The sequence below is a fragment of the Trachemys scripta genome, chromosome 24 (assembly GCF_013100865.1).
Source record: "Trachemys scripta elegans isolate TJP31775 chromosome 24, CAS_Tse_1.0, whole genome shotgun sequence".
NCBI lineage: Eukaryota > Metazoa > Chordata > Testudines > Emydidae > Trachemys > Trachemys scripta.
Genome location: NC_048321.1, coordinates 4,929,019 through 4,955,701, shown reverse-complemented (window position 1 = coordinate 4,955,701; position 26,683 = coordinate 4,929,019). Strand labels below are relative to the sequence as shown.

The window sequence follows — 26,683 nt, the reverse complement described above, 5'->3', positions numbered from 1 at the left end:
GCCCTGTTTCCGCCCTGCACGGTAATGGCGGCAGCAGCGGCGGTGCGGGGGGAGGGGGCGTTGGGCGAGTGCGCATGTGCAAATCTCCATGGAGAGAAAAGGGGGTGAGAGCGCAAGAGGGATAAAGGGAAAAAACAGGTAATGGGGCCGTGGGGGGGGAGGCGCTAAATGTTGCTGACGCAGTTCGGCCCCTGTGCCCAGCTGGCTGGCTGGGAGGTGCCCAGACTGGGGGTGGCCCTAGGGTGGGGGTACAGGCCGGGCCGGGGGTGGACTTAGGTTGGGGGAGGGGCTGGCTTGGTTTTGCTCCCTCCCATCCTCGGGTCTCGGGGCGGTGCTGGCTGCACCTGGGAGTGTGGTGAGCTGGGGACTCCTCGGGGCTGGGGGGTGCAGCCCCCTGTCACCTGGCTAGGGCATGTTGCCCCCTTTGCCCCAAGTGTGCTGTAGCCCCCCTGACTGCCCCCTTTTGTGAGAGGCCGTGGGGGCCCCCTTAGTTCTCTTCTGGATTATCGGGGTGGTCCCCTGCCCCCTCACTGCCGGGCGCTCTGCAAGCCCACTCCCTGCTCTGAAGTGCTCTGGGCATCGCAACAACAGATGCTGCGGTGATGAACAGGGTGTAAGACCCTGGATAGACTAGAAGCAAATGCGAGAAGCAGGGACCGTACTAGTAAAACCAGTGTATCATCGCCAGCAATCGACATAGCTCACTGCCTTATTGTTACTGGCTTGGCCTCATCCCCCCCTGGTCTCTGTCCCTTGGCTGGGTTTCTGCATGTGTTGGAGGGAAGATTTTATTGGGGAATCTGTCTGGTGCATGTCAGACAGCAAACCTCTTCTCTCCTCCCCTGCCAGGTGTGATTGGTCCATCCCCTCCTCTGAGTGCCCCTGTTTACACTAACCTGATGAACCTGAACCCTCCTTTCTCTGTAATCATCAGTCATTCATCAGCCACATCTTATCAGGAGCTGCTTAGCCGCCTGTTTCCTCCCCGCACAATAATAAAGGCTTTTGTTATCATCTCATATCGCACCACCACCCCTGCTGGGGGAATAGAACTGTTTGCGTTTCTGTGCTGAGTCTTTGTGGTGAGATGGTGCGTGTGCGTGCAGAGAATACACAGGGTGCTGCTTGCGCTGTCTTGCAGCCATGACATCCAGGTTTGCACAGGGGCGATCTGTTATGATTGTGCTTGATTTATTGTTCCCTTTTATGTGGGCCTCACATACAGTTTACTTTTCTGGTCTAATGTTTAGATTGCTGCAAACACAAAACAGACAAAGCGCTTACAGCTGGTCTAAACACAAAGTAACACTGGTTTAACTAAAGGTGTGATTTTTAAATTTGACGCAAAACCCTGTATAGATGCTCTTAAAGTGATTTAAACCTGGCTTATATTGGTTTAGCTTCCCTCAGGAAACAGCCAGGTGTGAGCTAAACCATGCAGCCAGTTTTAAAGTGATAGAAGTGTCCACGAAAGGATTTGCACTGTTTTAACTGAAATTGGCCTCTAAACTGATGTGGGTTCCGTGTGTAAACAAGGCCTTATAATCTTTTGCAGAAGTTGCACTAGTTAAATCATTTTTTAAATGAAGTTTGAGTAAAGCTAAACTGATGTAAATCCCTCATTTAATGCTTATAACCAATTTTAAACCAATATATCTGTGTAGTTTGTGCATGTAAACTTACTGACACAAGCTAAACAACATAAACCAGGTTTAAATCAAATTTAAAATGTCTATGCAGAGTTTTGCTCCAGTTTAACTAAATCAGTTTAAAAAAAAAAAAAAAAAAACCTTTAGTGCAATTTTGTTAGTAGACCAGGCAAATACAATGCACAGGTTGACAGTTTCAGGCCATTTTGTGCAGTGATATTGTGGTGAAGATACCAGCACTGGAAGGCTTTGCACAGGAATTGGGTTTGAAGGTGGAGAGGTGAGGTGCTTTGCATGTATGACTGGTCTGAGCACAGGGAGTGGTATGGAAACTATGTGAAGCCAAAAAAAGAACAGGAGTACTTGTGGCACCTTAGAGACTAACAAATTTATTAGAGCATAAGCTTTCGTGGGCTACAGCCCACTTCTTTGGATGCATATAGAGTGAAACATATATTGAGGAGATATATATATACACACATACTGAGAGCATGAACAGGTGGGAGTTGTCTTACCAACTCTGAGAGGCCAATTAAGTAAGAGAAAAAAACTTTTGAAGTGATAATCAAGATAGCCCAGTACAGACAGTTTGATAGGAAGTGTGAGAATACTTACAAGGGGAGATAGATTCAATGTTTGTAATGGCTCAGCCATTCCCAGTCCTTATTCAATCCTGAATTGATCGTATCTAGTTTGCATATCAATTCCAGCTCAGCAGTCTTTCCTTGGAGTCTGTTTTTGAAGTTTTTCTGTTGTAAGATAGCCACCTGCAGGTCTGACATTGAATGGCCAGACAGGTTAAAGTGTTCTCCCACTGGTTTTTGACTATTATGATTCCTGATGTCAGATTTGTGTCCATTAATTCTTTTGCGTACAGACTGTCCGGTTTGGCCAATGTACATGGCAGAGGGGCATTGCTGGCACATGATGGCATATATCACATTGGTAGATGTGCAGGTGAACAAGCCCCTGATGGTATGGCTGATGTGATTAGGTCCTATGATGATGTCACTTGAATAGATATGTGGACAGAGTTGGCATCGGGCTTTGTTACAAGGATAGGTTCCTGGGTCAGTGGTTTTGTTCAGTGATGTGTGGTTGCTGGTGAGTATTTGCTTTAGGTTGGGGGGTTGTCTGTAAGCGAGGACAGGTCTGTCTCCAAGGTGACAAAGGGAGCAGGTGAGAGAAAATGCAGAGGCAGGGGAAGAGCAGAGATATAGCCAGTGTCAGGCTCCGGTTAAGTGTTAAATGTGAGGATGTGGAACTTGACTCAGGTGAGAGAATCCAGTGAAGTAGGGGTAGGTGTTGACAGCAGCAGATTGCTGGTGGTGATTTTAGCAGTAGCTCTAGACTGGAGAGGTGAGTAATGCTTAACTGTTCTAGGCACGCTCCTAAACTTGAGAGCTTTACAAACAAATCTCTCTATGGACTTTCCCCGAATCAACAAGATGCTCATTAAAATATCCTTGTACTAGCACTAGTGGAAAGTCTTCCAAATATCTAAGGCCCTGATCCTGCAATCTGCCCGGTGTGGGTGGACTCTTACAGTGGGCATTGTGGCTTCTCCTGGATGTAAGGGGTCTGCTTGCAGTATCAGGGCCTAATCATGTGCTGCTTGTTGATACATTAAAAATAAATCAGTCTTGTGTGTTTGTGCAAGGTGCACAAAAGTGAGTTCCCCACTGGCTGTGCTGTTTTTATTTAGCAAGAGCATTCACAGACCTCTGCCGAGGAACTTTCTGCTGTTAGCACATAGATATTGTGGTAAGATTAGCTTCTGCATACATTTAAGTTGTTGCTCTTGAAACAAAATCAGCTGCTATGTTAAACTTGGCCCATAACTTAAAAAAAAAAACCTCAAACAAGCCTGTGCCCAATAGAAATGCTTCAAGTGTTTTGAAAAAAGGTCTAGTGCAAACAGTTGTTCAAAGGTAAATAGACGTTCCCCTGCCCTGTTTGAAACCCAAGCCTTGCACTATCAAGAATGCGAAAGTGAAACTGGCATCCAGTGTCCAAGTGGGGAGAGATGATTGAAGGAAACAGAAGGTGAGGGGTCAGAAGTTTGAGTTTAAGATTTTTTTTCCACGTCTGAAGTGATTTTGGTGATAAACTCCTGTTTCTGTGTGATCCTTGAAGTTGACTCTGTAACTTCAACTTTGTTTAAAAAATGTAAATAACAAAATACCCTTGGGAGGTAAAGATTATTTTTAAAATGTTGGGGGTTTTTTTCGGCAGGAGAAAGGGAAGATGGAAAAGTGAATCTAAAAAAGATCACACCCATTGAGTTTTCACTCCTGTTACTCTGCAGAGCGAATACGGCTGTGAGAGTTGGATCTTCTGCAGATGATTGCGGAGTCTTTATTCGAGGGGTTAATCAATTGTTTGATAGATTGGTCTCTTCCTTAAATGATACTGTCTAGTTACCAAACCATTTATTAACCTCTGACTGCAAACTTCCTACTCATAACGCCTCAGCTTATTAAAATGTGGTGCTACAAACAATAAATGATAATGATACAGTGGGTATTTTAAAATCTGTATCTGGGGCTTGGCAAAGTCTGCTTGCTGGTGGTGAGTTGGCAGCTTTCCCTGGAGAGCAGGGTGGTGAGAGAGGCTAAGGCATCAACCTCTGTAGAATTCTCTAGCTCATGATTTTGTTATGTTTAATTTTTTGAATGATTTTGGTCTTGGCTGCAGAGGAAATCATTCAAATGGGACCCTCAGCACTTGCGTTGGCCTGAGTTTGCAGATTGTCCTTGTTGCCGCTTGTAGCTTGCCCAAGCAGGATTGGAGCAAAATGAATGAGACTGGTCACTCTTCATGCAGCTGGGCAGAGCCCCGTGGTAGCCGCAGACAAGAGTTGTCACATCTGCCGCTTGGAAAAGTTATGCGTGGAAGTAGCACTAGAGCAGGCGTACAGGAAAGGGGGACTCCGAAGAGATGCTGGGTAGGGGTACTGTACAGAGACCGCCATCCTCTTGCAGGTAGGGCTAGAGCTACCTTCTCCTCCTGCTGCTGCTACCCCACATAGTCATGAATCTTGGGGGCAGGAGGAGGGGAGAAAAGAGCACCTTCCTTCTGTTTCCTCTGGAAAGCTAGACTGCAAATATATCACACACTCTGGTCCTAGCTGGAGCCAGCATGAAAGCTGGTAGCACACTTAGTGTTTCATTTATACCGAGCTTTTCATTCATAAATCCCCAGGGGCTTTACAGCTGTGAGTGCAATCATCCCCGTTTTACAGATAGGAAAACTGAGGCCAGAGGATATTGTGAAGGCCAAGACTATAACAGGGTTAAAAAAAGAACTAGATAAGTTCATGGAGGATAGGTCCAAGATGGGCAGGGATGGTGTCCCTAGCCTCTGTTTGCCAGAAGCTGGGAATGGGTGACAGGGGATGGATCACTTGGTGATTACTGCTCTGTTCAATCTCTCTGGGGCACCTGGCATTGGCCACTGTTGGAAGACAGGATACTGGGCTAGATGGACCTTTGGTCTGACCCAGTCTGACCGTTCTTATGTAATAATTGGCCCAAGGTCACACAGCCAATGAATAGCAGAACTGGCATTTGAACGCTGGAGTCCTGACTTTGTCTGCTGCCCAGTCTGGGACCCAAGTACACTTCGCATGGGGCTCTGCCTTTCTCTATGACGTCAACAGGTTTTGCCTTTAAGATGAATGGGGCAGTTCACCCCTCTTGGCTCTTATTCCAGGGTGTCTTCGGATTCTGGCAGGCACCACTTACGCTTTGGTCAGGTTTTCAATCTTCTCCTGTGTCTGTGAGAGCTAGGAACATTCTCTGAACGAAAGCTGGGCCTATAATGCCTAGCACGGAGTTCAGCCCCGCTCCCAGGCCTATCTGTTGTCTGGTAGGTAGAAGTGTCGGACCCCTCCACAGGTATCTCGCATGGATCTTGCCAGTGCCACCCCCTCTCTTATGTTGGACTCTGGCCTAGTAGGTTTTCTCGGGCTAGTAGATGACTGGTACCTTTTTTTCAAGCCTTGTCTTTATTATGGGTGTAAGAGCTGGAAGGAATCCATGTTCAGCAGGAATCCATATACAGCAAGGATGTCTTGCAGCTAGAGATCTGGGAGGCTCCTTTCATCAGGGATCTCTGAGGCCTGGTCTACACGGGGGGAGGAGGGGGATCGATCTAAGATGCGTGGACTTCAGCTACGTTATTCTCATAGCTGAAGTTGCGTATCTTAGATCGACTTAGAATCACTTACAGTGTTCTCGCGGCGCGGGATCAACGGCTGCCACTCCCCCATCAACTTTGCTTCCGCCTCTCGCCAAGCTGGAGTTCAGCAGTTAACGGGAAAGCGATTGGGGATCGATTTATCGCGTGTAGTGTAGACGCGATAAAATCGATCCCGATAGATCGATCGCTACGCGCCGATCCGGCGGGTAGTGTAGACGTACCCTGAGAGTTCAAACAAAGTTCTGCATGCTGCCAACAGTCTCTTTTCTGGGTCTATTCCTTAAATTGTTGCAATAGCATTAGAGAAATAGGGGTTAACACTGCAGGAGCATCCTCTTCTTCAGTAAAATGTCTATTTACAAAATATGCCCCAGCTTTTCACTTTAATGGTCATTTATTTCCTGTTCAGTGAGTTGGCTAAAGAAAAAAGCTTGTTGTCAGTTGCTGTCGTTAGCTTGCTCATACTTCCTTCTTCCAGCTGTGAAAGATCATTCCAAAATATCACCAGAGAGAGAGAGACCATAAAAATAGGACAAGCCAGTGGTTTTGTTAGATCCTTTCCTTAAAGGGATGCTGCCTTTTGCCTCTATCTGCAAACTTCTCACTGATAACACCTTAGATTATTAAAGTGGAACTTTTAAAATGCAGTATTACCGTTCCATTCCCTTTTGCTTGTAGTTAACTTACCCACCCAGCTTGGACAATGCATTTGAACTAGTCAGTTTCATTTCTAATTCTAGTTAACTGCATTTTCAAGGTTTGGCTTGCCAGCATCCCAGGGGCATATTGATATAGTGGGGTGAAATGTTTTCAGGGGATTAATATAAATGTTTCATGGAAACATTTCATGTCATTTAAGGTCATAAGGAACCACTAGGTCATCTACTCTGACCTCCTAGCAGTGTTGCCAACTCTTGATCGCGTCTCATGATATTTGGTGTTTTATCTTTAAGGCCAGCAAGATAAGGCTATCTCAACATTTAAAATGCTAAGGTAGCACAACTGCAGCACTTCAGTGCCCTCTACAATGACAAGAGGCATTCTCCCATCTCTCTAGGGGTAGGTCTACACTTACCTCCGGGTCCGACAGTAAGCAATTGATCTTCTGGGATCGATCCCGGAAGTGCTCGCTGTCGACGCCGGTACTCCAGCTCGTTAAGAGGAGTACGCGGCATCGACGGGGAAGCCTGCCTGCCACGTCTGGACCCGCGGTAAGTTCGAACTAAGGTACTTCGAATTCAGCTACATTATTAACGTAGCTGAATTTGCGTACCTTAGTTCGAAGTCGGGGGTTAGTGTGGACCAGGCCTAGTTAAACCACCTCTCCAAGAGGCGATAGCTAGGTCAACAGAAGAATTCTTCCATCGGCCTAGTGCACCATACACCAGTGGTTAGATCATCATAGTACAGATATGACTACACTACAAAGTTATGTCAACCTAATTTACATCAGCATTGAGCCACCACTGTTTTTAGATCACTTGTGTGTGTGCATACTTCACTTCTTGTGTCAGCAGCGTGTGTCCTAACCAGGAGCGCTTGTATTGAGTGGACTGTCAGTGTAGGGCATTGTGAAATGGCTCCTGAAAGCTAGTACCAGTCGATGTAAGCAATCCAATGTCTACACTGACACTGTGTTGGCACATCGACCGTGACTCTACGCTGCTTGGGGACATGGTGTTACTAAATTGGCATAGAGAGGCATTTACATCAGCAGGAGCCACATTGAAGTGAAGCCACTTCCATAGCTAGGATGATGCAAGGCAGCTTATGTCGATCTAACCAGGCAGTGTAGACCAGGCCTACATCTTTCAGGGTCTGTGGATTTTTCACACTCCTGAGAGACGTAGCTATGCCAATGTAAATTCCCAATGTAGACCAGCCCAAAGTCATGTAAACACCCCAATAACCAGGCCAACATACAGTATTCATAAGTTATCACAGGGCAGCTCCAAATCCTTCACAGTACCTCAGTTTGGGGCAAAACTATGGCCTGTCTCTGTCCCCTGCCAGTTGAACAGTGTAAACCCAGAGTGAGCATCTACATCAGGGGTAGGCAACCTATGGCATGCACGGCACGCGAGCTGATTTTCAGCGGCACTCACACTGCCCGGGGGGCACCGGTCCGGGGGGCTCTGCATTTTAATTTAATTTTAAATGAAGCTTCTTAAACATTTTAAAAACCTTATTTACTTTACATACAATAGTTTAGTTATATATTATAGACTTATAGAAAGAGACCTTCTAAAAACCTTAAAATGTGTTATTGGAACGCGAAACCTTAAATTAGAGTGAATAAATGAAGACTCGGCACTCCACTTCCGAAAGGTTGCCGACCCCCGATCTACATGCTGGGGTGAGCATTCCCATTGTGGTGATCTTATTTGAGATGTTTAGGGACATTTCTTTGTCTGTTTTTTTGTTACAATCCTGGAACTGGCATTTGCTGCTTGCAGTAAGGGCAGCAATAATATAAGGGGCCAAATTGATCCTTGTCTTCAAGACGCTAAGCTGGCTCAGGGTGTTGGGATAAACTCTGACCTCGCAACAATAGGGACTAAACACGAAGTGGGAGGGTTTCACCTGGTACTTGGTTTTGAATTGATGTAGTTAACTGGTACAGAATTCTGGGTGGACGCTCTTTATTTGATTAGATTGATTTTTAGCGTGCATCGACCCCTTGCCCACTTAAGCTAAATCAATCTTTACCCTCTTAAGTCCTTTCCATCTAATGACTGTGTGACACATCCTCTATCTAAGGGACATATCTGGCCCCCATTACTCTAGTATCTGGGCACCTCACAATTTATCCTCCCAATCCCCCGGTGAGGCAGGGCAGGGCTATTATTCCTGTTGTACCAATGGGAAACTGAGGCAAAGATCAGCTAAGGGATTTTCCTAAGGTCACACAGCAAGTCTGTGGCAGAGCAGGGACTTAAACCCAGTTCTTCCACATCCTAGGCTGGTGCTCTAGCCACCAGTCAATCCTGCGCCTCTGCTGACGGAGATGCCGAGTCTCAGCCTGTTTTTTAGTGGAACTCATGTCCTCGTCGCAGACGTGGCCCCCTATTTGATGTTATCGGCCCCCTGTTGGCTATCTCAGCTGAAGAGCCAAGCAAAGAATGGGGTCCTGGAGATGGCCCCTCTTTAATCAACTAGAGCAGGTTCTTCTAGGCTAGGGCCTTGGAGAGGAAGCTCGAACAACTGCCGTCCATGCTGTCACCTTCCTACAGCTAAACCAGAGGGGTTCGGTATCCAGAGAGTCAGTTCATCTCCCTTCCCCAGCACTGTCCAAAAACTAGCTTCCCCCGCCCCCCATATTAAAATCCTCTCTCCAAGGCTGGGAACTCAACAGCCCTTACAACAAACCGTGAGACTCCGGACTCTGCCAGCTGGAGGGTAAAATCAATCATTTCCCTGCTTAGTGGCATGTTAATGGATGATTCATGTGCAGAGTACACTGAGCAGGGGTGATCCCTGTTATGCAACATGGAAGCAAGAAGCCTAAAATAAACAGCAGGCCAGGCAGCTGCCAACCAAAACACTTGACTAGGAGGAGAAGAGAAACAGAGCTCTAAAGAGACGGCTGGCGGGGTGGATGAGGAGCAGAGGGGACACTTGAGTTACTGCTCCAGTTTCTCTGTGGAGACAGGGAGCCTGCAGAGTTGAGAGCAGACTGTAAAAGGAGGCACTATTCTCTAGTGCTCAGAGCAGGGCACTTGGGGCAAGTCTTCAGTTGGAAATAAGATGTGTTCCTGACTTGTGGTAGCTTCCTAGTGAAGACAAGGCAGTTTGTAGCATCTGTGTGTGTTAGCATGTCGAGGTGAAGGCTGTAGGGAGGCGAGGTGTATTTGTGTGTTCATCCAAACTGTATTCTCGCAGCTACATGCAGTGAGCTCTCCTTATGGTGTTCCTTCAGTTCACTTCAAGCCGAGATTTGGCTATCCCAGAATCAGTATGTGCTGAAACAAACTGGGGCTTTTATTCTGCTGCCTGATCCCCGGAGGGCCTCTACCCCGAGTGCAGTAGAAGCAGGTTCTGTCTAATTAGAGTCGCATAAAAAGATAGCAGAGGGGGACATAAAGGGGACAAAGTTGTGCTGTTAATTTTAGTGGGGACTAAGGGCCACCCAAATCCCTGAGGCAGCTTTGGAAGCCTCCGCTGAGATTTGAAACAAGCTGAGGAGTCAGCGAGGTGGGGAGAGACAGATGCTGCAGAGGAGAAGGCACTCTCGCTCCTGGTGGCAGAGGAGGCCCGAGTCAGCTCAGCAGTGGAGAGACATGGTCCAGGAAGTGAGGTGGAACAAGTCCACAGAGGGTGTTAAAAACAAGGAGGAGGATCCTGGATCGATTGGGGGGTTGGTGGCGGGTGTGAGAAGAGAAGGCAGCTGTAGCAGAGAGTGGAACTGCTGCTTTTGTGCGGTGCAGGGAGACAAAATTTTGTCTCTAAGGCACTTGAAGATCCTTGGTTGAACAGTGAGTGATGGGGATAAGATATAAGTAAGGCAGGTGATGGGGGGTTACCGCTAATAATCTGGGCACGGCCAGATTAGCTTTTTGTGGGCCCGGTGCCAAACATATTTGTGGGCCCCCATTGGGGAAATAGGGCCTGTGATGGAGGGCGGTCTGCAGAGCGAGGGGCCAGTTGGGGGCAATGAGGCACAGAGGGAGTGGCCCCGCTCGGCCCAGCACAAGGGCACTGTTTACAAACCCAAACTGCTAGACGCACATTGGTCCGCCCAGCCCTGCACTGCCAACGTGCCCCTTCCAAGCTGCCCCCCTGCCCTTATGCCCAGCACCCCCTCACCCAGAGACTTCCCCCACAGATCCCTATGCCCAGCACCCACTGCCCAGGGACCCCTCCTGCTAACCTCCCTCCACAACTGCACAGCATCCTGCACACCATACCCCCTGCCCAGGTCCCCCACCCACAGATCCCCGACTGTCCAGCACCCCCTTCACAGTCCCACCATCACAGCTGTACAGCACCCCATATTCCGGAGGGAATTCTCCATCAAATTCTGTGCATAATATTTTAAAATTCTGCAATTTTATTTTTTACAATAAATAAATGTGGAAGCTCCAGCATGGCAGTGGGGAGCACAGGCCACTGAAGTGGGAGAACACCCTGCAGCCTCCCCCACCCTCCTGGGACAGGGACTCAGCAGTGAGGCTGAACCTGACCCTGACACAGCACAAGGGCTGTGCCTGCCACAAAAACACCCTGGGGCCCTGCCCCTTTTGTGCCAGGCTCACCACATGTGGGCAGGGAGACTCAGCCTGGCAGCGAGATCCAAATGCAGAGGAACTTAGTGTGAGGGTATCCAGATGGGGGTAGGAGGGTTCTGTGGGGGGGGGTCTGGGTGCAGGCAGCTCAGTGGGGGATCTGGATGCACAGGGAGGTGCCAGGTGCAGGGGCAATGGGAGTCTGCAGGGGGGACCAAGTGAAAGTGGTTGGAGCTCACTGGGGGGGCGGGGGAGGGAGTCTGGGTGCAGGGGAGGTGGGGTTCATTTGGGTGGGGTCCAGGTGTAGGTGGTAGGGGCTCAGTGGGGAGGGTGTCTGGGGGGGCTCATTGGGGTGGTACAGATGCAGGGGAGGTGGGGCTTGTCAGGGTGAGGGCTTGATGGGCCTGTTTAACAGGGAAGCCCCAGCTGCTGCCAAGGGGATCTGTATGCTAGGCCCCCGCTTCCCCTATCGCCTTCTCTTCCCCATCCCATGCCCCTTCCCCACCGCTCCATCTCCTCCCCAGGCTTGTGGGACAGGGGAGAACCACCCCCCAGCATGAGCCGGCAGAGCGTGCTGGGGCTGTGTTGCTCCACTTCCTGTCGCCCAGTGATTGCAGGGCGGGTCGTTCCCGCACTCACGGGGTGGCGGGAAGTGGAGTGACCTGGCCCTAGCCCGCTCTGCTCCCCTGGCTCCCAACCTTGGGACTGGGGGGAAGGGGGGAACCGCCCCCCAGCGCTCACCGGTGGCGCAGCTGGGAGCCGGCAGCGCAGAGGGGGCTGGGGCCGGGTTGCTCCTCCACTTACCGCCACCCAGGTGCCCGACCTCTGCTGCAGTCCTCAGCAGAAGGGCTGGAGTGGGGGCAGGGCAGGGGCGGAGCAGGGGTGGGAAAGAGGCGGGGAAGGGGTGGGAAGAGGCGGGGGCTTTGGGGAAGAGGCAGGGCGGGGCCAGAGGCAGCTTTCTTGGGGATCGGGCTGGCTGGGGCCCCTTCCGACTCTGGGCCCGGCACCACTGGCGCCATGGTAAACCTGGTACTGGATCTGGGCCCCCAAAGGTGTCTCCTTCAGGTGTAGCAGGAACCTTGTTACTAGATAGCTCTAATTGTCTGTGGTGCTGCTCAGAGCACAGAACAGGGTCCTGTCTCTGGCAGGAAGAGTACTTTGGGTCTGGGATGGTGTGAGCAGGAAGGAGTCATGGCAGAGGGAAAGCTATCCTAAGCAATGGGGCAGAACAGAAGGTGCAAAACCAAGAAGAGGAGAAGGAGCAGGAGGAAATGGGTGGAGGTGTATGGAGGGTGAGAGGGTGCAGGCCACCAACTGGAGAAGGGGGATGGCTGACACATTAAAAGTCATTAAATGGGATTCGAGGAGGCAGGAGGAGGAGATGGTTTTACCACGGAGCACTGGACATACATCATTTGGTATTGAGCTTCATACAAGATAAAAGTAGCGCATGGTAAAGGGGGTGAAAGTGTGTAACTGACAGATCTCAACATGTACTTGTTAATGGGGAATTATCATCAGCTGAGGCTGGTTTCTAGCGGCACCCTGCAGGATTGGGTCTTAGCCCAGCCCAGCTTATTCTTTTTGTCGACGCTCTAGAAGGAAATATAAAATCCTTGCTGATAAAGTTTGCAGGTGGCATACACGTTGATGGAGTGGCAATCGATGACATGTCACGTACACAGAGCCATGTGGATTGATTGGTAAACTGAGTGCAAATGGAAGATCCTACATCTAGGAACAAAGAACGCAGGTCACACTTACCTACGTTTAGGGGCTGTGTTCTGGAAAGCAGAGGCACTGAAAAGGACCTAAGGACCCTGATGGAAACCAAGGAACATGAGCTTCCACCATGATGCATGGCAACGAGAGCTAACGTGCAGGGGAACGTTGGGGAGGATTGGGCAGGTGGTGGTAACTTTGTCTATGGCATTAGTGTGACTATTTCAGGAATAGTGGGTTCTTTTAAAAGTGTGGAGACCAGACCTAGAGGTTGAAAATTGATGTGGGGTCGGAAATGAGTTACAAGAATGATCCAAGGCCTGGCAAACCTGCTTTTAGAGTGAGAGTTAAGCAGCTCCATCTATTCAGATGATCAAAGAGAAGGCTGAGTGGCTACTTGATTAGTCTCTCAGGGGATCCCAAACTGTGGGCTGTGACCCAAAGGATACCAGAGGGGGGTGGTCAGACACTGAAAATCTACGGAGGGGTGGGTGTGCCAGACCCTCATGGTGTTGTGTGGTGCCCATAGCCGTACACATATCACGCGTGGTGGGTACCATTTTATTGGCCGGGCTTGGGGAGAGGCACCAATACCCTTGGGGAGGCTCAATGGGTAACTCCTCGAGGTCATGTTGGTGAGATCCCCTGGCAGGGGGGACCCATCCCAGTGTTCCTGCATGGGGCAGGAGAATCAGCACCATGTGACAGGGACAATACACGGATCCCCTGTTCCTTCTCCCCCAGCAGCTACTGGTACCTGGCACTGTCTAGGCCAGGCAGGCGCCTCTGATACTGGGGCAGGCTGAGCAGCCGTCTGCGGCACGAGTATGCACCCTCCACCCACCTCAGCACCGCCTGCACCTGGTATCGGTGCCTCTCCCTGAGCCTGGCCTGAGCTTTTCCCCCTGACCCCAACAAGTCCCTTTCCCTACTCTCCCAAACCCCCCAATGCCTCTTTCAGCCCAGCTAGCCACTCCAGCACCCAACCCCCCTTAGGATCTCCCCCCTCCTGGGGTTAGGACTTAGCCTCCTTCCTGTCTCCCCCATCAGTGTATTATGAGAGAAACTTCTGGGGGGCACCCCTGGTAGGCTGGTGGGCTCACTGTCTACCCCTGGGCCCAGCCTGGAGATCTCATTGCTAGAGGTGGTCCCAAAGGGGGCTGTGGCATGAAAATGTTTGGGAACCACTGGTCTATATGTATCTACGCAGGGAGAAGAGACCTGAGAGTGGAAAGCTCTTGGATCAAGCAGGCAAAGGCAGAACCAGGTGCCAATGGCTGGAAGTTGAAGCTAGACCCATTCAGACTAGAAATAAGGTGCATGTTTTCACCAGTGAAGGGAAGTAGCCTTTGGAACAACGTCCCGGGGATGTGATGGGTTCTCCATCATCTGAAAGCGCTTGTCTACATTACCCGCAGGATTGATGGGCAGCGATCGATCCAGCGGGGGTCGATTTATCGTGTCTAGTCTAGATGCAATAAATCGACCGCCGAGCGCTCTCCTGTTGACTCCGGTACCGGAGGGAGAGGTGCAGGTGGAGTTGACGGGGGAGCAGCAGCAGTCGACTCACCGCAGTGAAGACACCGCGGTGAGTAGATCTAAGTGCGTCGACTTCAGCTATGTTATTCACATAGCTGAAGTTGCGTAACTTAGATCGATTCCCCCCTCTCCCTCCCCCCCCCCATGTAGACCAGGCCAAAGTCAAGACTGGATGTCTTTCTAAGCAAAACCAAGATACTGGGCTGGGTGCAGGAAGTGCCGTGTGATGTTCTCTGGCCGGAGTTATACAGGATGCCGGACAAGATAGGTGAGGAGAAGGAGATAAGAGTCTAAAACGGCGCTAGCTTGTGAGGCTGAGAGGTGGAAGGATTGTTCGATATCTCCGCTCAGAGGAGGCAGCGAGAAGGCTAAGAAGGAAAGGCGATCAGTTCTGTGTGGGGCACCCAAGAGGAGAGATTGCTAGGCAGTTAGAGGCTCTTGACTGGAGGAGGAGTGTGGGGTGTCAGTCCTCAGCGTGTGGCTCCTGCCTTTGAGAATCTGTGTTCCTCCTTCCCTCAGGGTTTGGAAAACAAGGCTGTGAAGTGAGAGGCACAGGGAGACTCTGAGACCTGCCCTTCTGATGCATAACAGAGCAAAGAGATGAAGGGGTAAGTACCAGAGAGACAGATGCATCTTTAACCAATATGTGGTTGTCCAAATGTTACTCTGCCACTGACATGAAATAAGCGTTAGCAACTACAGAGCTGCGAACACGTGGTCTACAAATCCCTTCCCCTCTCAGTGGCTCAACTTTCACTCTGTTGACTCAGTTGATGAGCTCTCTCTGAGGGTATGCCTGCATTGCAATCCGGACAGCATGTGTAGACATACCTGAGTTAGCTTGAATCGAGCAAACTGGCTACAGATAACAACGTAGCCACTAGCCGCCCAGCTCCAGTGCTGTTTTTAGCGAGCTAGCGTGGTTATGCCTACACATGCTGCAGTCACGCCTCCTGATTGCAGTGTAGACATACCCAAGAAAGTCTTCTGGGTAGACGAGACCTGAATTTTTGATGTAAAAACACAAGCAGTAAAAAAAAGTAACTTTCACTGTAGTCAACCCAGATGTGGAACAGAAAAGATGGTCATTGACTTCTTCCCCAAGTCGATTCCCCCTCTGGCTAATCATGTTCCACTTGGGGCTCCACTTTTCAAAGCACCTGTGATACTGACCCCATGTCACCAGCCACCGCTGCGGGAGCCTTGTTGTGCTTCTTGTTGTGTTCTGGCCTCACTGGTGGCTTGTTCCCTTTGCAGACAGCAGAAAGCGGCTGAGACTGAAGAGGGCACTGTGCAGATCCAGGAAGGTGAGGGGCGACCTCCATTCCCAGCCTTGGGAGACCTTCCCCATGGCATTCTGCAGCAAAAGCTCTGCCTAGGAAAATGCCACGATTCGGCACTGTTGTTCTCACTGCCGAGGCCCAGGGTGGGGTTCCCAGGGAACTGGCGGTGCTGTGTCACCGTTTCCAATGCAACCCGCGTTGGAGGTGCCGGGATCTCTCTGCCATCTGACGGCTGTCTGGCAGGCTTTGTGAATTGATTTCAGATGGCTGGGGAGGGGAGGTTGCAGGTCCTGGTGGAATTGGGTTCCAGCTGTGATAGCATCAGTCCCCTAGGAGTGCCAGCTTGGTCTGTGACAGAGACCAGTACCAGCTGCTTCAGATGTAAGAACCAGGCTGTAGCAGAGGTGGGATAATCTGCCCCCCACATTAGGTCTCTGTTAGAGACTGGCTTAAGTCCTGAAGCATGAGGTTTAATATCCTTCCAGAATTGTTAGCAGGAATGCTGCTCACTCTTGATCTCCAGAGAAACGGATGGTCCTGCTTGTATCTTGCTCAGCTGTTGGTCTCAGCAGCTCAGGACCTGTCATAGAAGCTGGGAACTGGCTGGCCAGGACAGGGCATTGGGGGTGGGGGCTGGGGAACCTTCCGTGGCTGCTGCCTGATGATTTCTTCCCTGTCATGTGCGCCCCTGTTTTCTTTCCTGAAGGTGCAGTGGCGACAGGCGAAGATCCCACCAGCGTTGCCATTGCCAGCATCCAGTCGGCGGCCACTTTCTCCGACCCCAACATCAAGTATGTCTTTCGCACAGAGAATGGCGGGACTCAGGTACGCCTGCACGGCCTCCCTGCAGCAGCAGCTGTCTGCAGTCTCTTTATCTCCTGGGGGGAGACACCCTCAGGCTGGGTGGGGGTGACTCTTCCTAGACCTGGCAACGCCCTGCCGGAGGGGTGCAGGATGAAGAAATGAAACACAACCCCTGTGATCCGCGTGTTTACTCCTTGGCCGTATGCTGGTATATGCCAGCCAGTGCGGAAGGCTTGCAGCTCTGTGAGCAAACCCAAGTGCACAAGAACCTAGTGTCCAGTCCAGCTAGGCCAGGCCCCTCGTTTGCATCTGTGCTGGGCCAGATTGCTGCGCCTCTAGGAGGGACGGTGCACCAAGTGGGGGGAATTGGGTCTCCTGATTCTGGGATATCCGAGGCGCTTGGGTAACCACCAATGCAGTTGGGGGTGGGACGAGAGGACCAAGCGACAGACGCATGGGCAGGGGAAAAGGAGGAGCAGCGAGGGCTACAATGCAGAGCTCCAGAAAAGCGAAATGTCCATGGTCTGGTGCTCTGTGCTGAGCCTCTGCCGTTCCTCTGGGCGTTGTCAGGAGCTGGGAGCGCCCCCCACTTCTGCATGAAAGGCAGATAAAAAAGCATGATACACCCTGCCATGTCGCGCATTGCCCCGGGTGTTAGGGACGGGGAGGAGCTCTGCATGGCCATGAATGGGAGGGCAGGTGTGTGTGATACAGTCTCCCTGGCCAGACCTGGTTGGCACTGTAAGGAAGTCTGAGGCCCTGCCTGAGGTCACTAGGGAGTCTGGCTGCAGTCTACAGGCACCCACTACGGGGCTAGGGCGACCTGGGTAATGATCTGTGCAAACGAGGTGACCACCAACTGGTTCATGGCCAGGCGTAGAAACAAACCCCGTCCCAAGCTGAGACTGGGGACAGCTGCCCACGCTGGGTTAGTGGCATCTAGGCTTCTCCCCCCACCTGCGACGCTGGGCACTTACTTTGATGAAAGCACAGAGAACCGTTGGGCCGTGAGCAGCCTTGCGTGGCACTGGAGTTGCTGGGTCAAGCACCGGGGTAGACTGATGGCCAGATTGGCATTGGGCATGGAGTGTATTGGCAGGGACTCGGGCTGGGTAGCAGTGGGATCGAGTAGGGACCGTCCCTATGGGCAGGGGGTGTATTCTGGTTAAGTGCTGTAATGCCACTGCAGGGCGCTGGGGCTTTAGCCCTCGGCCCCAGCCTGCCGTCCTTGCTCTCCGTTCCCATTGCCTTACGGAGGGACACGAGACCCCGGGGCAGGAGGGTTTGTGAGGCCAGTGGACGGGTTCCACAGTAGGTGGCTGCTCGCGTGTTCGTAGCGAAGCCTCATGCACACGTTAGAGATCAGCCAGGGTGACCGGGGCGCGTTCGGGCAGGTGTGCGCGCACATGTGCCAATCAGGGCTTTCCCTTCGCCCTGCTCCCTTGTCCGTCTCGCTGCAGGGCGGAGTGGAGATGGGGGAGGTCCTAGGGCTGGCTTTTTTCCATCCCGGACAATGAGACCCAGGGCATGAACAGCCTTTGGCTTTCTCCCCTAGGTGATGTATAGGGTGATACAGGTGGCGGAGGGGCAGCTGGATGGGCAGACAGAGGGCACCGGCGCCATCAGCGGCTATCCTGCAGCACAGTCCATGACCCAGGTGAGTGGCGCTGAGAAGGAGCCGCTGTGGCGACAGGAGGAGGTGGCGTTGCAGGTGTCTGGCAGGCTGGGGAGGTGCCAATGCACCGAGTCCTGTACTGCAGCTCACTCAGGGCTCGTCACGTCTATCCAAGGCCTTGGTAACGCCGCGTTCAGGCCAGAGCTCCTGGTAGTAGATGGCTAACCAGTGTTGGGGGCTGGGATGGTTTGGGGGGTAGGGCATGGGACGTGGAGCCTTTCACCCCTCAGCTCCCAGCTCCAGTCTGGCCCAGGTTATGTTACCCCAAGTCATTCTCCTGGGGGTGGTCACGATCCCGTTTGTGGCTCTCGGCCCAGTTCTTTGTGGCACCGATTGGGCCATCCAGGCCAAACTCTCCCTTCCAGCAGGAATCCCTCCAGGGCAGGAGGAGCCCTTGGGGGCTGGACACCGGCCCTGGCCGTTCTGTGAGCGCATAGATGACTGCGGTCCGCAGGGCAGTCCCTCCACTGAGCTGTGCGAAACGGGATCTGGGGGAGGGGTCGCTCTACACCAGAGGTGCCCAATGGTTTGTTCCTGAATTTCCCTCTTTGGAAATTCACGTCCCTTGTGCACCACCCCCACAGCTGCCCGCTCCTGCAGCAGTCCGGGGGGTCTCAGCTGCCAGGACCCAGTTTCCTGCCCATCTCGCTCCCTCACTGCGCAGGAGAAGCGGATGGGGTCGTGCTGAAGGGCTGGGCTCAGGAGAGGAAGTTGTAAGCTGCACCCAGTGGGAACTGCTCCGCCCTGGACCTCAGCCCTTCAGCACGACCCTGTTCACGTCCCTTGTCTAGGGGTTGGGTGGGGGGAAGCTCTTGGACTAGGGGGAAGAGGCTGTGTCATCAGGGGCAGCACACGGGGCTCTGTGCTCTGCGGCCACAGTGGAGGAGGGATGGGGGAGCTCTGTCGGCAGGGGCAGCATGCAGGGCTCTGTGCCTGGTGCTGTGCTGAAGGGCTGGGGTCGGGAGGAGGTTGTGTCTGGCTCGGGGGTCAGTACTCCTGGGGTGCAGCCTTCTGCTGCCCACTCAGAGTCCCCACCGGCCTCGCTGACAGAGGAAGGGAACTGCCTGTTGGGGGCTGTGGCAGTGTGGGAGTGAGGCAGGCAGGGAGCCTGACCTGACAGCTGAGACCACCCACACAGAGCCAAGCCTGCTTCCCCTGCCAGACAGCGCCCCCTCCATACACCAGCCCTGCAGTGTGGCCCCATTGGGTCCTGCGCCTCCCTGATAACCCCGTCCTGCCCCTGGGGACCCACTCCCTACAGTTTGGGAACCTCTGCTCTAGATCTTGCTTTCCTTTGCCCCTCTCTGCTCTAGGCTGTTATCCAGGGTGCATTTACCAGCGAAGATGCTGTTGAAACAGAAGCCACAGCCACGGAGACCCACTACACGTACTTCCCCACAACAGCCGTGGCAGACACCAGCACCTCCGCCGGTGCGGGGACCACGGCCACCGCGGTGGTGACCACCCAGAACTCAGAGGCCCTCCTGGGGCAGGCCACACCCACTGGTACAGGTTGGATGACTTGGGGGCTGGGACACCCAGCCTGCGTTCTCGGGGCCTGTCTCCTGTGACTTGTGCAGCGTGCTGCGACGGGGTTAGCTGTGGAGTCCTCGACGCTGGCGGTGCAGCCTTCTGCTGCTCCCACGCCGATGGGCTTCCCTGGTGTGCCTTGCAGGGCTGCCCAGCCTGGAGGCTGCCTTGGAGAGCAGGGGCCTCCTCCTGTTTACGCCAGCACAGAGCACATCAGAGCGGGGTCGCTCTGCGCCAGTGGGGTTTCGCTTGCTTTGTGCTGGGAGGTTGATTCTAAACTGGTCCGTTTGCCTTTTGCTGCTTCTCGGTTTCACTCTCTGCTTTTTCCCAAAGCCGTTCCTAGCAATGGGGAGGTTTACATTCAGAGAAGACACCTCAACGCTGATTTGATTTGGCTCCGTTCGTCCCCTCTTGTTCCTAAATCCTGCCCCTTACAAATCCGTAGCCTCAGAGGTACTGAGGATTGCTGCCTCCCACTGACTTCTGGGAGTTGTGGCTGCTTGGTACCTCCCAAAACCAGGCCACAAACTGAGCGTCACCTAAACAAACCCTGTTTGTTGCATCCAGAGCAGCTGCTGCAGATGCATTTCCCTCCTGTGTCCAGATACGCTGGCAGCGCATGAAGCCAGTGCGGTCACCCCAGAGATGGGTCAGCGGTGCTCCCTCGCCCCACGCGTACGGCTTTCTCGCTTATCTTGTGGGAACGTTCCCCTTGTGATCCCGTCTCTTGTGTTTCCAATTGTTCAGGGCAGTTCTTTGTGATGATGTCACCCCAGGAAGTTCTGCAGGGCGGAGCTCAGAGATCTATCGCGCCCAGGAATCACCCCTACTCTCCGTGAGTGTTTGTCCAGCCCCATGCGCGGCTTCTAACCCCGCTTTCCTCCTCCTTCCCTAGTAGCCTTCTTTCTTATGTCTCCCACTTGTGGGGAGAGTTGGGAATCTTTGTTCTGATCCACTGCTATGGGGAGCAGCTGTGGGGCTGGGAGTCGGGATTTCCCAGTTCTGTTCCTGGCTGTCCCACTGGCTTGCTGGCTCAGTTTCCCTCCCTGTAAAACAGGGCTGATGTTGCCTGTACCCTGAGTGAAGCGCTTTGAGATGTGCCATGGGGCTCGTTGTTTAGTGCGGAGTGTCTGCGTTACACTGTCTGGTGGGGTTGTTTGCTTTTCAGGAAGTCCGAAGCTCCTCGGACGACCCGGGATGAGAAACGCCGAGCACAACACAATGAAGGTAGGGGCAGGGGCCCTGGGCGGTGGGGAGGCTTGGGGCGGGGAGAAGCAAGAGCGTCCTCCATTGACAGTAGCTTTAGACCAAGGGGAATCTTGCCTTCAGAGGTAGATGTAGGGAGCAATTTCCCTTGGTTAACTCTTGATCTGTTCCCACCCAGATGGAAAAGCTCTGTTAAGATGGAAAGCGCATATCAGTGGGAGCACTGTAGTTATCAGCCCAGGAAATCCGTGGCTAAGAAGCTTAAACTTAAAACCAACTCAGTCCTTTGAAAATCTGGAAGTGCACAGGTAGGGCACCCAAACAGGCCTTAACTCTGCCTCCAGCCATCCCTTCGTAGTTCCCCTCCTAGCTAGGGCTGACCCTGAAAACCCTGTATGTTCCCCACCTCTGCAGGCTCCCTGTAAGATGGTACTTTGGGAGCAAGGGTTTGAAGACGCTCAGGCTACAGCTGTAGGCATCTTAAATGTGGCCACGCTTCTGTCCTCGTCCCATCCCTAGCATCGTTCGGCATAAGGCCTTTCGGAGGACGTCTGGATGAGCTGCTGCCCTTGTGGGTAATAAGAAGGCTCTTTGCTGTCGCACTGGCTTCCCTTCCCAGGGCAGGGCCTTCCTGCCCGAGGTGGGCCCAGGGGGCTCGAATGTGCACGTGCCCAGCTCTCAGTGTAACCGGCAGCACAGGGCATTCTAGTGAAGAGCAGGGGCTGGGGACCTTCAGGCCTCATCAGGCTCTCCCCGGCTCTCTGCGCACAGCGTAAGGCTGTACGAAGGGCAGAGCTTGCGATCCCAGTAAAGGACTCGAATGTCTGCGTTCAGGGAAGTGGCATGTTCTAGACCAGTGGTTCTCAACCTGCGGCCAATCAGCACACAGCTGCGGCCCATGTGACATCCTCAGGGCCACCCAGATAGTATTGGATGCAGCCCACATAACAAATTGTGGACCGCATATGGTAAATGGGTTGAGAACCACTCTTCTAGACAGATATGGTGCCTCAGGTTCCTCCCCCAGGCTTAGGGGGCAGAGTTAAGGTGATTTGGGTGCCTGGCCTGTGCGTTGCCTGTTTGTCAAAGGGTTGGGTCCTTAAGCTTAACCTCAGCTCCGGGTTTCCAATGACAGTGTTCTCCCAGCACGACAAAGCGGCTGTGCCTGCCCCTTAGACAGGGGGCTTTGTTCCCACTGCACCAGACATGGAAGCATCCCGGCAAGGGAAAGGATTAATCACTCCTGCCCCACCCATTGGGCTCTTTGTCCTAATGAGCCTAATTAGCAGTGTCACCCCAATGAGCCCGGGGTCCCATCTCCAGCCTGCATCCTACCTTCTCCACCCTTCCCCTCTGCAATCCAACCCCTGCCAGATCCTCTTCTCCGCCATACTCCCATTCCCGTTTTCTCTCTCCTCCCAGGATCCTGCCTCCAGCCATGGCCAGGGTGGGTGTAGAGACATCTGTCAAGGAGGGGGTGTTCAGCTCTCAGAGCACCGCTCTCTCTAGGGAAACTTGGGCTGAGGTGAGGGTAGCTGTCTGCAGTCCCAGAGGCCCTGGGGCTGGGGTTGCCGTAAGCTTGGGAACCTTCCTGAAATTCCATCCCCTCTTTCCCTACCGCAGTGGAGCGCCGCCGCAGGGACAAGATCAACAACTGGATTGTGCAGCTCTCCAAGATCATCCCAGACTGCTCCATGGAGAACACCAAGTCAGGGCAGGTAAGCGAGCCCCCCTGGAAGAACTGGTCACGGTCCAGAGTCCGGCATAAGGGGGCCAAACTGCATTGGCTGCATTTCCCTACTCCAGTGTTGAATTCAGCCCCTCTCTCTAGAACCAGGTGGGAACTGCTGGTGCCAGGTCCGTCAACTGCCCTCTTCATCCCTTAGGGATGTCAACACTGAACCCTAATGATATCAGCTGTAAAGATCACGGTCACTGTTTCACTGCTGTCAGCAGAAACCCCTCCAACTCCCTCCCCCTTCCCCAGGCTGCCTCTGCTGGGCTGACAGGGAGGGGGTCACCCCCACCCCAATCCCTCCAGCTCCCTCCCCTATGGCCAGGCTGGCCCTGATGGGCTGTCAGAGAGGGGATCACTTCCCCCGACTCCTCCAGCTCCCTCCCCCGTGGCCAGGCTGGCCCTGGTGGGCTGTCAGAGAGGGGATCACTTCCCCCGACTCCTCCAGCTCCCTCCCCCTTCCCCAGGCTGGCTGTGCAGCATTAGCAAGAGGGTAAAAAGCAGCAACTGACTCTTGGCCCTGAAGTCGGCAGCCGCGTTTCCTTGCCCAGGGCCACAGCGTCTCTGCCTCACTCTCCCTGGCTGCACCAGGGCAGGAAGCTCCATGCCCAGCGGTGTTCGCTGACGGCTGGGCAGCGCTTTGTAGAGGGCGATGTTCATGCTGGGCGAAAGGGCGAGCGGGAGAGAGCCGCCCAGCTGAAGAGCGAGGAGAATTGCTCTAAGCCCCAGGTGGCTCTGGAATGACGGAGGGAGGAGGATTCTGGGTCCTAGTGTATGGAAGTAACTCCCCTCCCCCCCGCAGTGCTGGGCTCTGGGCTACCTGGCAAGACCATTTCGTGTCCCTCCCATAGCATCGCCCCACCCCCACCGCGCCTCGTTCCCAGGTGGTGGTTTGTGCGCTCAAGGCACTAGTTTAAGTGCTCACAAAGTGCGCCGAAGCCGGTGCGTAGCTCTGCACTCAGCGCCTCCCCCTGTAGGGACGGGCCCTTGCCCCTTGTGTGCAACACTCACTTTGCACTGGTGTAAATGGCTGCACAAGGGACCAGGTGACAGGGAATCTGGATCAATGAATCCAGCCCGGCCTATGCACCCGCTGCAGCAGATTAACTAAGGGCTGGGAAGCTAACTGACCTCAACAGGTGCAGATCCCTGCCTGGACCCAGGATTCATTCCAGCCTGGCTCACGTCCGTCTGGTGTCACTTGATTCCTAGCAGCACTAGCTTGCTCGGGGTGGGGGTTAAATCATATTCATTGCATCCACATGGGGCTGCGTTGCTCTGATGAAACCAATTTACAACCTAACTGTAGCTGGGGGGCAAATGTTTCTGTGCAGCCCTGTCCCCTGCCAGCCCACAGCCTAGCATGGCCATGGTCATGCTCGAGTGCAGCCCCCTTCCTGCGTGCTCAGGACTTGTGGAGACGTCTGTTCCCAAGTTCGGGCCGAAGCAAATCCCTGGCTGGGGTGATTGTCACTAGGAGCTGGGCTCCTGGCCACTGGGGCTGGCAAGGGGCAGGTGCAGCGAGGAGCTGTCTGAGGCCGTGTGTGCACCCAGACTTGTGCTGCTTTAGCTCCAGTGTGAACGCTTATTTCAGTTTGGTTTAAACCCGTTGCTGATTGGGAACGGGAGCCTCCACACAGGGCCTTGCACTGGTGAAAGGGGTAAGGAAACCCCAGCTTAGCACGGGCCGAGGCTGATGGTTCCCAGCCAGCCCCAGTGGCGATGTCCTGCTGCTCTGGCCCCCGTCCCTTCCCAGCCGTGTCTCTGTTCTGCAGAGTAAGGGAGGGATCCTCTCCAAAGCCTGTGACTACATCCAGGAGCTGCGGCAGAGCAACCACCGCCTTTCCGAGGAGCTGCAGGGCCTCGACCAGCTGCAGATGGACAATGACGTCTTGCGGCAGCAGGTGAGTATGGGGTGCTGCTGGGGGCCAGCTGGCCCTGGTGCCTGGGCAGCCGTCCCCGTTCGGCCACCAGAGTCAATCCAGCCCAGCTGGAGGGGGGCTGGGAGCAGCGGCCACCTGCCTGGTGTGCCATGGCTAGGGGTCGGGTGACTCTGCTGCTCATTGGCCTCCTTGCCTGGCAGCTACCAGGACTTGAATGGGCCCCAGGGACTGGGCTCCGCCTTCAGCCCAGCGTCAGGCAGAGCCTATCCTGTCGTTGGGCAGAGGAAGGGGCTGTGCCAGGCTAGCCAGCCCAGCACTGTTCCTGTACCCCGTGTGCCCGGGACAGCTGAAGGGGATGGGTTGGGGAAGGAGCTTCTAGCCAAGGAGGAGGCAGCACCCACCTCTGGCTAGGGCAGGGCCAGGGCAGGTCCCCAGCCTGACGCCCTCTCCCCCTTCCAGGTGGAAGATCTCAAGAACAAGAACCTGATTCTGCGGGCGCAGCTGCGTCAGCACGGGGTGGAGATCATCATCAAGAACGACACCCACTGACTGGCGAGGGGTGTGGGGGGAGCGGCTGAACCCCCGGCCTCGGGGTCTGCCAAGGCACAAGGCGAGGAGGGACCCCCCCAGTCACGACTGCCCGCAGGAGACCGTTCTCGCCTGCCGATGTTCCTGAACTGCAGCGCCTCGCTCTTGCTGTACAGACCCGAAAGCAGCAGCGTCGGCGTCCTGGGGCTGAACCCAGCGCTCGGGCCTCCCCTCAGAGCTCCCCCGAGCCTGACCCAGAGCCTCCGCCTGCCCTGCCTCCCCCTAGAGCTCCCACCCAGCCTGGGCCAGAGACTCGGCCTGCTGCCCCCCTCCCCGGCGGAGCTGGTTTGAATAAAGAAGCTGACGCTGTCTCTTTAAAAAGTATTTTTCTTGCTGTGGTGGAACGAACTGGTGTTCTGCTCCCGGCATGGCCCCCGCTTGTGGGCAGCCAGGCAGGGCGCGCGCGTGGGCCTCTGTGCCCAGTCACGATGCCACGCATGCTTGTGTTCGCCCACAGCTACGTCTCCCCTTGGTAGCTCTCCCGCGCATGTGCACACAATCTCAGGCCTGCCCAGTAGCACGTCCACCCATCAGCCCCACGCACCCGCCCACGCGTATCCTCTCTCCCGCGTGCTGTCACGTCCTCGTCACCGCCGGCTGAGCAGACACACACACTCTGTCCCGTTTCACCCCTTGCCTTGACACTTTCCTCTCCCCAGCCCGGCTCATCTCCCCCCCTGCTCCTACAGGGAGCCGGTCACTTCTCCCGGAGCCGGCTCCGGCACCCGCCCCCACCCATGTGCTGCCTTGAGCCGTTCCTCCCTGGTGCCCTCACCACCCCCAGCCTGGGCTGTTCGAGCATGTGCCAGGGAGGGCAGCTACCAGCATTGGGGAAACACTGCTGTTCCCCGGCTGTGCCTGGAGTGCGTTAGCCTGTCTCCGGCTGGCCTTCCCTGCAGGTGCTGTCAGCTGAGCCACTGATCCTTTCGCTGTGGGGGAGGCGGATGACGTTGTACCGGGGGCAGCCCCTGCCCCCCCCCATCCCCTCCCATGGCTGGCACTGCCTGGTTCTGCTGGTCTCTGACTTTTTTTAATTCTCTGAATTTAAAAAGCAGAATAAATAAAAATAGTGATTTGTTTTTCCATGTGGTGCTGCTTTTATTTCACTGGCAGGGACCCCCCAATCCAGCTCTGGAAGGGGTGGGCGGGAGAGGGGGCAGGACCCCTGCTGCTACCCCCTCCAGCCCCCGGGGCTGGGCTACTGAAGCACAGGGCCAGCTCACCTGTAGGGCCACTTCGATCACTGATCTGCAGTGCACAGGCCCCAGAACTTTCCCCAGGAGGATCCCCATGTAGGACCTGACTTTCCCCCTCTGGGAGAGCTTCTGCGTGGGAGCCGGGTGGGAGCCGAGGATGCAGCAGTAGCCAGTGTCTGGTCCTGGCTCATCCCTGTGGGGTGGGGGCCGAGATAAAGAACATCCTGGCTTCACAGAGGCGATTACCCCCTGAATGTTGGGGATCCCCTGCCCTTCCCCAACTGCCTCTGTTCTCTCCCTTGCCCCATGAGCAGACGCTTCCCTTTTCCTTCCTCTGTGGTTTCATGTTTCCTGTCCCCTGCCTAGGGCCCAAGCATGGGGGCTGCGGTGGGGGTGCTCAGGGTAAGATCTTCAGAAATGACGTGTGATGTAAGGGGCCCAGCTT

The 26,683-nt window shown here is 54.0% G+C and overlaps 1 protein-coding gene across 7 annotated transcripts; it reads left to right on the top strand.

The window, feature by feature from the left end:
- Positions 1-26,125, top strand: USF1 (upstream transcription factor 1). Of its 7 annotated transcripts, none has more exons than XM_034756398.1 (11): positions 1-21; positions 14,858-14,946; positions 15,596-15,645; positions 16,328-16,446; positions 17,981-18,082; positions 19,414-19,612; positions 20,378-20,465; positions 20,799-20,857; positions 22,460-22,554; positions 24,347-24,475; positions 24,914-25,003. In XM_034756398.1, the coding sequence occupies exons 2-11, from the start codon at positions 14,939-14,941 to the stop codon at positions 25,001-25,003; spliced, it is 939 nt and encodes a 312-aa protein (XP_034612289.1). In that variant the 5' UTR covers positions 1-21; positions 14,858-14,938. The 7 variants fall into 7 exon arrangements, with proteins under 7 accessions (XP_034612289.1, XP_034612292.1, XP_034612288.1 ...); XM_034756401.1 differs by having other exon boundaries at positions 15-138; positions 19,414-19,606; positions 24,914-26,125; XM_034756397.1 differs by having other exon boundaries at positions 15-138; positions 24,914-26,125.
- The last annotated feature ends 558 nt before the right edge of the window (positions 26,126-26,683 follow it).